Below are 11,294 nucleotides of genomic sequence, written 5' to 3'. Positions count from 1 at the left end.
TTCCATAGTAAAAGGATTATAGATTCCAGCTTTGATTCTAGTGCTGTGCTCTGTTGTCAGAGAAAGAGAAGGATGAGTTTGATGGAAAACTGTTCAGAACATATGAATTGGACAGTGTATATCAAATATGGAGAAATGTCACAATCCACCTGTTTATGTTTTTTTGATCCTCTTCTACAATGTTGTAAGACTTCTGTTTTTATCCCGTTTGTGCTTCTCAGGGGAGTTCATCACAGCTCCAGTCTTGGACTGTGCAGCCATCCTTTGAAGTGATTCCAGCTCAGCCACAGCTAGTGTTTCTTCGTCCATCAATCCCACCTCCCATTAACTCTCACCCTGTTGGGAAAAAGAGAAATGACTCCGCTAATTACCTGCCTATCCTGAATTCTTATCCCAAAATAGCACCACAGCCCTGCAAAAGAGATCACTCCTTTGATCTAGAAGAATGTCAGGAAACCCATTGCCATAAACGACTCTGCACAGAAGCACCCAAGATAGAGACTTCTCCTGTGTTGAGGAGCACGGGCTTGCCTACTAGTCCTTTTGCCCACCTACCACTTTGCTTTAAGACCTCTCAGGATTCTAACCAGCAAAGTTCTTCAAGTCTGGTGACAAGTGGAAAAATGTCAACTCTTCCTGGTTTTCATCGTGTTTCCAGTGACACTCCGAAAGTGCCTGGTTTGACTCCCCTTTTGCCTTTTGGAACTCTGCAGGCAACAAAGTGCACCCCTCATGAGAGTGAGAGTGCAGCACAGGCAACAGTGCAGTCTGCAGTGTGGAGCCCTCCATTGATACCAGACGAGATTTGCAATACCCCTGAGCTGCTCGTGCAACAACAAAGCAAGTGCAGACGCTTTCAGAATACGCTCGTTGTGCTACGCAGGTCGGGATTGCTGGAGATCACTTTAAAAACCAAGGAGCTCATTCATCAGAACCAGGTGACTCAGGCTGAGCTGGACCGGCTGAAGCACCAAACGCAGCTTTTCATAGAGGCAATAAAGAACAATGCTCCACAGTCATGGGCAGAGCTAGAAGCATCTCTAACAGGATCTGATAAAGCTGATAGCAACCTTGAAGACTCCACTTATCCAAACATGTAGTAAAAAGGTACATAGATGTTGGTCAAGTTATTTCTGTGCCTCCTATTTCCTGTCTCAAGCTTTCACTTGAGCATTTTCTCAGCCCAAGACTTGGGAAATGGTATGCCATTAGCAACTTGTCTTCAGAGCCAGTTGTGGGACTGGAATAGCACAGTGGGGTCTTGACAGAATGGGTACTTACTACTTCAGTGTGACCTTGAACTCCATACTAACGCTATGTACTTTCTTGGACTCAAGAAGCTTGGGTGTGCTCTGCTGGCATGTTCCCATTCTTGCAGTGAGAAGACAGTCATTTGCAGTATTCTGCAAGCAAGCATCTTCCTACTCCCATCTTCAGATAGGCAGTCCTGAGAATGCAACGGTAGAACTGGCCCCAGTATTGGGCCATCATCAGCTGCAAGTAGATGGAGTTGGTGTGAGGAGAGGAAGCTTACAATGGTGGGGTGGTATCTTTAAGCTGTCGCTGTCTTTTGTTGTAGCAGAGAGTCTTGCTTTGGGGTTTTAATGCATTTGAATTGGTGGAGATCTGCTTGTGCTGAAGCAGCATTCTCTATTCATTGCAGTCTTTGGACAAAGTGATGAGTCTCTTGGGACTCAAGTGAAATGATGTGTTTTGATGAGTATACTTTTTTGATTTTCATCTGTACAGTTGAGTGAGTGAAAATCAGGCAGCTTGCACTGGAACTGTTTGTTCCAAAGCCACATGGATTAATGGCTAACAAGCGTACAAAGCAAGTGGCTTTGGATTTTCTCGGTAGCTAACAGACTAAACATTGTTATTAAAGATTGTGGTGACTTTTTTTAAAAAACAGTACAAGGAAGGTATTCAACAGGATTAATTTGGCAAGACTAGTTGCATATTATTTGATATTTATATCTTTAGTATACAAGGTAAACTTTTTTCTGTCAAATCAGATTGCTAAGTATTAAAAAAAAAAAAGAGAGGTGAAAGGAAAAGGAACATAATGGTCTCTGATGAAACAAGTCCTTCTCCCATCCCCCTTCCCTCTCTTTTTTTATTTAGAGAAATCAGATTAATGTACCTGGAGGAGAGGGGTGGGGGGGAGGAAGAGATATCAACTTGGATAATCTCCCTAAAAACCTGAGTTTGAAGTTAAAACAAAAACCCAAACAACTCAAAACATTTTTCCTCTGCATAAATTTATCGTTCCTAGCCTGCTTTGGCTTGAGATATACCTAACACCACTGTGTGTGTGTAAGATACTGGGCCTTACTAGTAGAGATCCATAGCAGTCATGTTGCAAAAGCTGTTCTACAGGCATTTATTTAATTTCAGTTTATTTAGACACTTAACTGTCACTTCCTCCAATCTGAAGTTTTCTTCAGAGGCAGTCTGTGTACAGAAGTAAGAATGAAAGTTGTCTAAGAACTTTAAGGAATCTGGATTGTTTGTGGTATGTTCCTTTCAGTGTGACAATGTTTTCAAAAAAATGTGCAGTCTAGGTGGCTGGGTGTTTTGGTGCTTTGATCACTTCTGTCAACTATTTCAGATTCTGGGGGAAAAAAAAGAAACTCGGAAGTAGAGTGGATGTCTTGCTAATTTGTGACTAGACCTTTTCATTTTTTGATGCTTCTGGGAGTCAATATTGCAGAAGATTGTGGAGAATACTTTTGTAGTCTTCCTCAAATATGTGCATTACAGAAATTACAGGGGGGTTCCCTCTTGTAAAGGGTTTCCTCCTTTTTAGACTGGTGAAAAGAAATGCCATACATGCCTCACGAAGAGGAGAATGTGAGTAGCTGTAGGCCTAGAGCGAAGTTTCCTGGCAGGATGTGCCATAGTGGGGCTGTAGCAAACTAACAGCCATGCCTTTCGTGGTATCCTGCCCACCTGCTGAAGACTATTGCAGTACATGGGAACCGATGAAAAGAAAAGTGTTCATAAGCTATGTGGTTTTTTAAAATATACTTGCAATAATTGTGCATACTAGGATCTCTTATACCTTGCAGCATAGCAATATCGAAACTCAGCCAGCAAACCCAGAAGACAGGAAGGCAGCATATTACAGTGTAATAATGTAGGAGATGTCCCATCTAGCTCTTTTGGAATTGGTTGTGATTTCTGCACCAAATTACATTTGGCAGGATAGATGTGATGGTGCCTTAGGCCACTTGTGAAAGAATCCCAAAGATCAGCTTGTTTCTTCTGAGCTCCTTAGAGGAAGGAGAGCAGGCAGTAGGAGGCAGTTCCATTGATATGGTACCTTTAATAGGCCAAGGGGTGAGAAAATGCATAGGATATCTTTCCTACTTTTCCTAAAATTCTTATTCTGCTCATCAAATAGAGAGGAGAATTTGAAGTTCAGAATATATATGTATATTTTTAGGAAATGATTGCCCTAGAAAACAAGATGATGGACTCAGGCTAACTAGAGATGAAAGGAAGTTAGGAAAAAAGAAGTCTAATCCTGTTTGAGACAAGAAAAAGTGAGTCTACTAATGACCTCTTCTCTATCCTATTTCTACTGCTCTTATATAGTAAAAGGAAAGAAAAATTGGCCTTGCAGGGTGATACCCTCTGACTTAGGGAGACACTTGCTGATAGAAATCTCTTGTAGTCCACACAGTACCACATGTATCTTTTTCCCTGCCAGACTGAGGATGGGCTGAAGTGGATGTGCTTATAGCTGATGGGCCTTTCAGCTGGTGTAACTTGTATAAATATATATTCAAGTAAATCTGTGCATAAAGTCCATCAGCTGGTTAGAAATCTCCTACCGGGCATCAGTCCAGACTTAAATAGTTTTTGCTGAACTAGAAAAATCCACTCTGGAACTATTGTATGTAAATCTGCAGCCCCTTAGAAACCATATCCCTAGATACCAGACGCTGGCACAGGTTGCCCAGAGAAGCTGTGAATGCCCCCTCCCTGGAAGTGTTTAAGGCCAGGCTGGATGAGGCTTTGAGCAACCTGGTCTAGTGGAAGGTGTCCCTGCTCATGGCAGGGGGGTTGGAACTGGGTGATCTTTAAGGTCCCTTCCAATCCTAACCATTCTATGATTCTATAACTGCAAATGTTGATGCAACATCTATAAAAAAAGGACGTTGAAGGCCCCTAGTGACAGATGTGTCATCAAGTACCATTCTGTTCAGTTTCTCTTAGCTGCCTTTATTCCTCGAAGCGCTGATAAACCTCTGAACACTAAGGACTTTCCTTTCTTGGCTGCAATTTAATAAAATAGGTTAGCTTGGAACTAACTGTGTTGAGAAAATTAGTTGACTGCACGAGGACCAGAATAGGTCTTGATTCTGGGCAGGATCTGGAAGTGGTCCAGTAGATCTGAGCAGAACCATTAGCAGAGCTCTCTGATAGGAAACCTCTAAAGAATGAGCCTACAGAATTTTTGACCTTTGAAGCAACAAGACATATTAACAAGTTAGCTGAAGACAGCCGTCCCAGTCCTAGAAGTCAGTCTGATGCCCTGCTGGGGCTTCAGTTGCTGCTGACAACTAGCAGGTGGGGTAGCTTGATGGGTCAGACAGACTGCTGTTTTCTATTAAGTTTTAATAAATTATGTTGGTATTTTTTATTACTTCTACTATGTATTTTTGACATTCTACTGCTCTAGTTGGAATGTAAACACTTTCTGTACTTTTGAAGTCCGTTGCCAGCTCTGAATACGGTAGCCTAAGAACTCTGTTATAGAACATGACCTTTTTGCTAAAACTTTACAGAAACAGACTGTGAAATAGAAATTAAATAAAGTATATACTTGAAAAGTTTGTGCATTATTTTAATGCTGTTGAACTGCAGAGTCCTTGGTTCCAAAGCGTGTTTTACATACAGCTCCACAACAGCACGTTGCCCATGTGGGAAAGTGCAGATCCAAAAGTGATACTATGATGTATCTCTCTGAAAAGAGTCATGTGAGCTTTAAAAGTATGCATGAATTAAAAGGTCTCTGGGAGGAGCATGAGTAAAAGTGGGCTGTACCGAACTCCAAAAATATATTCTTGTGGGTGACCATTGCCATAGATCTGTCATGAGAAACCTGGAAGGATTTTTCTGTCTTTGAGCTGTTATCTCCATGCGATGACTGTACATTATGCTCACAGTCTGTGCAGGGTGAACTCCTACACTGCATCTTAATCCTGTCAGCTGGGTATGCGGAAGTTCTGACTTGTGAAGTAAGGATCTTGGCTACTGAAAGAACTACTTGAGTCGAAAATTTTACTGTCTCTTGAAGAATGTTCTTCAAGTAAATCTGTATACCAGCTTTTTACTAAAACACATTTTTCAAAATGTGGCTGTCTTTACTTTGTTTTCTTTTCTTTGGTCTTTTCTTTGTTCAAAGATGACTCTTACAGTGAGAGCTAGGCAGTCATTCCCAGAGCATCCAGCAGCCTTGTGGTGTGAGATCCTGTCCTAAGGTACAAGAGATTCTGGTTAAATTTCTTACTTGGCACCAGGCAACTCTAATCTCATCACTTCACATCCAAAAAGGAGTGCCATCACATGGAGTAGTTTTATTTCCTGAAACTGGAAACTCGGTGTTTGCAAATCTCGTATTCATAAAAGGTATGAGTGCAGTTCAAGCAGGAAATTTTCAGGTGTCTTGCATCTCTTCTGGCTAGCTGCTTCTTTACATGGTGAAGTCTATCTGCAGGTGTCAGGCCTGTTCACCTTTATTTCACTGAGGAAGAAAAGGTGAATTGCTTCTTTCAGGTGCATTGTATTTATCTTGTTTTTCTTTCTCATGACACATAGAGTCTGAAAGGACCAGTACCCCCTGCAGGCTTGGGGTGAGGAATCTCCTGGCATGCAAAATTTCAGCTATCCACTAGGTTGAACATAGCATGCTGTTACTGCTTTCATTCTCCTAATTCCTGGGACAGAAATGAGGGGTCCTTACCTACACAATTTACACTCTGGGTGTATCTAGGTGATGCTTCCTTTGTTGGGGCTATATGGCTGCATTATATGGTGGCTGAAAGGAAGCATGATCCAGAGTGTCCAAAATGCCTGAGACTTCTCTTCCCTCCTTAAATCTGTACCTTGCTTGGGGTATGTCCATGAGACAAACTTTGCTGTTCCAGTGTAATCTGATTCAGAAGGCAGAAGGAAGTACCATGTGTTCAATTTGCTCTCTTGTAGAGCACGGTTTCCAAGTTTTCCACAGATTCTTGTTTGAACTAAAGCGTGTTCTCGGAGGAAGCATCCTGCTTTGATTTGAAAGCTCCTGGCGATGAAGAATCCACCCAAATTGTTCAAAACGTAATTGCTTACTGTTAAAAATGTGCCTCTTCTATTGAGCCTGAATTTGTCGTCTTTCAGTCTCCAGCTGTCAGATCTTTTGCCTTTTGTCTGCTGAACTGAAGTGCACGCTGCGACATTGCTGTTTTCACTGTCGGCATTTACAAACTGAACAAGCCACTCTTCAGCTTTCTTTTTTAAAGTAACTGATTAAGCTCTCAAATCTTTTGAATCCTGTATTCATCTGTAGCGCTCTTTTTCAGATCCTTTAAAATTATTTAAATGCATTTTTAATTGGAACACTAACAATAACAGCAAAACAGAATTGCTAAGAGAGTTGTACGATATCCATCCTCCCTACCGCTACTGAGCCTCATTTTTATAGCAGCCTTGGCCATGGCATCAGGTTGGAAGTCTAAATCATCTTTGGACCTGTTGCTTCTGCGGTTGGTGAATCCCTCTCCTTTAAGTATGTTTCCACACTCATTTGAGTGCAATTTGCAGACAGAAAGCAAAACAAACTGGTTTTAATAAGTGACCAATTGCATTCATGAGCTACCTCTGCTTCTCTCCCTCAAAACTTTTTCACCTTTAGATTTTAAAGGTAATTTTATGCTCTATTCCAGTTATTAAAAATAATATTAAATAATGTTACAGTCAAGAACTAATTTTATGCTGTTTTCAAAATAGGAGTAGAAGTCAGTGTTTAATAGATCTCTGTGTACAATTCAGAAACCATAGTTGTAATGCATTTCACACCATTCCCTTAATTTTGTGTAAGTCTGGCTTCAGTCTGTCGGTCATGTGGCACACTGTTAAATGCCCATCAGAAGTGTAAATATTACATCCGTGTTGGCGTACTCAACCAATTTTTAGTTCTTGTTCATCAGAATAAGGAGTCAGTTTTATTTGACCAGCTCTATTTCTTATAAGCTTCATTAATTTCAACTATTTTTGCTTTCTGTGTCCTTGATTAATAAAAAATTATGGGTTATTCCATTATTTTCTCTCACTTGTCCAGCGTATGTTCATTCAGATCAGTCCACCTACCCACTGAAAAGCTGATGCTCTAGTAGTTCTTCCATTCTCTCAGTCCTCTGAAATCTTTCTTAGTGGTCTGAAATTTACTGAATTAGTATTGATGGTCCAGAGAGCTGCTTGGTTAGCTCCTGTTAAATTTTCAGTCACAACTTATTCAGATATGCTGACTTTAAAATGTTTAGTAACCATTGTTTAAAATGTCCTGAACTACTTTTTGAAGTGGAAATCAAGCTATTGTCATTATATGAGAGAAATGCATCTGTCTGTTTTCTAATTGCTCAACAGAAACTTTTGTGAAATGCTTTTGCCACTCTGCACTGCAGCGTTGTAATTTCCATCTTGAAATGGAGCGCTGCCAGCATAAAGATTTCTTCTGCATCTTGTACATTTTAAGAAATGAAGGAAGTGGGCTTTCCAGGGCCAAAGGGGGAATTTCATCAACTTCTTAATCGTTTTCTTCTCATTCTTACTGCGATTAAATTACCCGAGTTAGTTTAATGGACCTGGAATGCCTCTTACTATGCCCACTTAGGCAATCTTATCTTTTTTCCATAGCAGTAGTAAGGGGTTTTTATTTACGAGGACTAAGAAATCCAACAACAGACAGAAAACTGATCCTTATTGTTTTTTAATAGCTAGGACTGCTTGCAAGAATTATGTGTTTTCAATGGAAAACTCCCATGTTTCTATTGGAAATGAAAATGTATTTTGGCTGGAAGCTGAGTGTTTTGCGGTATTAGTCATAGCATTCATTTTTCAGTGAATCTCAAGCACTATGGAAATAGTCTGGACTGTGGGGATGGGGGAAGATGTTTCCCTTTACCTTTATCCCCCTTCTCCTGCATTTGGATCGCCTGTACAGGACACAGGACCCCAACTTTGGTGAGTGGTTCCATCACCTCATACTGAAGAAGCAGAAGTCTGCATAGACAGCAAAACCGCTCACTCATCTGCGATGGAGGAGGAGACTAATACAGAGCTCCTGAGCAAGTGAGGCTGAAACGGCATCTCTTGAGAACTGCTAGCTCAATAAGTACAAATACGTTTTTTTCACCATATCCCTAAAAATTCTAATTAAAAAAAAGGGGGGGGGGTTGATACAAAACAGTGCTGGCCAGATCGGCCTTGTTCTACATTTGCCAGAGGCAGAGTTGAGTGCAATGACTATTGTGAGATGAGCAGTGTTTAGTGTGGAAAGTGTGAAATACAAGTAGACAGTAGGAATGTTAACAATGCCTATTGTTTTGTATTCTTGCGAAGTATTGGCTCCCATGCAAATGATAATACTGTACATGTCCAAACATGCTTGGAAGTCAGAATAGGATAGTCTTCATCAAAGTGAAATTATCTCTCACTGTTCAACATCCAGTCGCTGACCACACTTGCAGCATGCTTACACGATAATGCTTTCCGAGGGCACTCTGAAAGTGGGCTGCTGACATCAATTGTGTGAGAAATGGCCAGAAAGAATTATGAAACATTTGTTTCCACACTAATTGTGCAAGGAAGGCAAGTCTGAGCTTGACGATAATAATCTGAATACTGAAACACCTCCAGATGTATAATGGGAGCTGCAGCCAGCCCAAACTGGAACAGGGCAGAACGGAGAACTGCACTGAGGGTATATTGCTGTAGTGCTTGTGGTCTGCAGTGGCAGTGTTTGGGTAGAGACTGCTGTAGTTCGAAAGGTGATGCCGTTCAGGGTGAGATGTTGGTGCACAGATGCACCAATGGCCCTCACTAGTTTCTAGCCATTCAGAATCAAGCTGGGCAGCCTGGATATGGGTCTCATGGCCAAAACCAAAGAGGTCTATTTCTCTGAAAGCCTGGAATGCAAAGGTAAAACTTGTCTGCACATTAAATTTCTTATCCTGTTCATTTTTTTTCTGCAGCCAAACTGATATACAAAGGCTTAAACTATAAGCCTCTAACCAGAGCTGACTTTTGAGTGAACTTCCCAACCTGTATCATGAGAGCATGAAATACGACCGTGAGACTTTTCCTCCTACAATCCAAAGCCAGGTGCAGTATACCAAAATAGCAGCTTCCCGGCTGCATCTTGGATCCTGGCCAGATCTGGGATGCGCCTGAGTGAAGTTAAACCAAGCCACCAGATGTTACCATGACTTTGTCTCTACGTCATTTGTTTGTTAGATTGTATAAAAGCAGGACCCTCTCACAGCAAAGATGGAGACCTCACCTACAAATGGACACACTGTGTAGGACTTCCCAGTTGCCAGGGAAGGTTCTCTGATCCTTTGCTGTGACTGGGGCTCCCCAGCTGAATCACAGACCTGGGTGATGGTAAAGTATTTGGGCAGTTGGTGATGTACCTTTCTTAATAACTATAGTTAACCTATGTAGTAAGGATTAGGTGCATTGCCCTGTTTATCTTTGTACTTTGCTTCTTTTTCTTTTTTTTTTCCCTTGCTTTGAACTAAAGTAAAATAAGTTTGGTTTTGTTTTCAAGTTGGTGTCTGTGTCCTTTTTGCTAACCCTGTCAGTTGGCAGAACACAAACTTAAAACAGTGATGTTAGGCGAAGCAGAATGCTGCACTGCCTCTACCTGATCCTGGAGCCAGCAAAGTTTTGAGAAGCGTTATTGCAGTTTCTAGGGTTTCCTTTTTTTTCAAATTCCACTGCTTCTCCAGCACATAAATATCCACCAGCCTGAGATGCTACAGCCATCTGATGTAAAGGGGGTTAGGTTATCAGTGAGTTTAATTGGGTGAGTGAAAGCAGATCAATGCCAACAAAATTAAAGTCTTGAATTCCTGGGGGCGAGATTACTCCCTGACAGCACTTTTCCTGTTCCATGCCATTATAACGTCTGTTTATCCATGGGTGAACACCTTAGAGGAACACCCATGTTCTTGCTTCACCTTGCTATTCTGGCTGTTGGTTCAGTAACAGCCAAGCACTCGGTAGCCCTGCAAAGGTTTACTATTACCTCTTAAAAAATAATGACATTAACAGTAACAGGCCACTGCCTGCATCTCACATTAGTACAGGAAAGGGACAAAAACACCCCATTGTTCTCCACAGCTTAGCTTGATTTGGGGCATGCTTTTGCAATTTCCTTATCACACCCTGTTCTGATGCAAGATCTGTCCTTAGCACAATCATTTTTTACTAAATGGGCTACTGTATCCATTTTAGGTCCCTTCAAAATATAAATGTGACTTAAAATAAGTCACTATTTGCCTGAAATTCTGTTTGGGATGAGAACAAATATACCAGCACTCAATTCTTCTTGGATTCTTCTCATACATTTCCACGGCACCCAAGCTCCAGGTCAGAACTGCTCTAACCTGAGCACACATGGTGACATGAAAGTGATATTGGCAATTCTGTTCACACTTGATGTCCATTAGCACTGGCATGTCTAACGTGCACTTTTGGACTTTTTCCTTTTTTTGAGATTTGCTCTGGTCTCTTTCTTATTAACTCAAAAAAGTTCTTGATGTAGATGTGATATTAATGATGTGTCATATCAGCTCTCAGTCTTGCTTTAGTGATTGCTATTGATGTTCAGTATTTCCTTAGCATGACAAAATGTTTGTTTTAAATGTTTGTTTTAAATCATACACTGTTCACTGTAATTTTCTATTCCTTTTCTGCACTCTAAACAGTCTCATCAGATAGAAGATAAAATAAGAGATCTTTGAGTGAGGAACTCAGCACCATATGGCTGACACCTAAAATCTCAGCAATTTGAGAGGAAGAAGGTGTAAAAAGATGAAGTAAATTCCACAAAATTAATGCCATAAGTAGGTGACAGCTGTTAGAAAAGGAGGAGAACAAAGGCAAAGGAAAGGAAAAGAATACTGAACAGCAATGTTACCAAGGATTTTTCTCACAGATGGGTAAAAATAGATTTTAAAGTAACCATCCACACACAGTGTCCTAAACCTGTTTTCCAGGTTTCTTTTTAAAAA

General features: G+C 40.9%; 1 protein-coding gene across 1 annotated transcript; it reads left to right on the top strand.

The window, feature by feature from the left end:
• Nucleotides 1–221: 221 nt before the first annotated feature.
• On the top strand, nt 222–1,120 carry CIPC (CLOCK interacting pacemaker; the record flags this gene model as incomplete). The annotated part of the gene is made up of 1 exon (XM_010170258.2): nt 222–1,120. A coding segment is annotated over one exon (879 nt), but the record flags the coding sequence as incomplete, so codon positions are not given.
• Between the last annotated feature and the right edge of the window lie 10,174 nt (nt 1,121–11,294).

Source organism: Antrostomus carolinensis, unplaced genomic scaffold, assembly GCF_000700745.2.
Source record: "Antrostomus carolinensis isolate BGI_N321 unplaced genomic scaffold, ASM70074v2 scaffold11136, whole genome shotgun sequence".
NCBI classification, from domain to species: Eukaryota; Metazoa; Chordata; class Aves; order Caprimulgiformes; family Caprimulgidae; genus Antrostomus; species Antrostomus carolinensis.
Note: the sequence above shows the minus strand (reverse complement) of the source record. Positions and strands in the feature narration are given on the sequence as shown.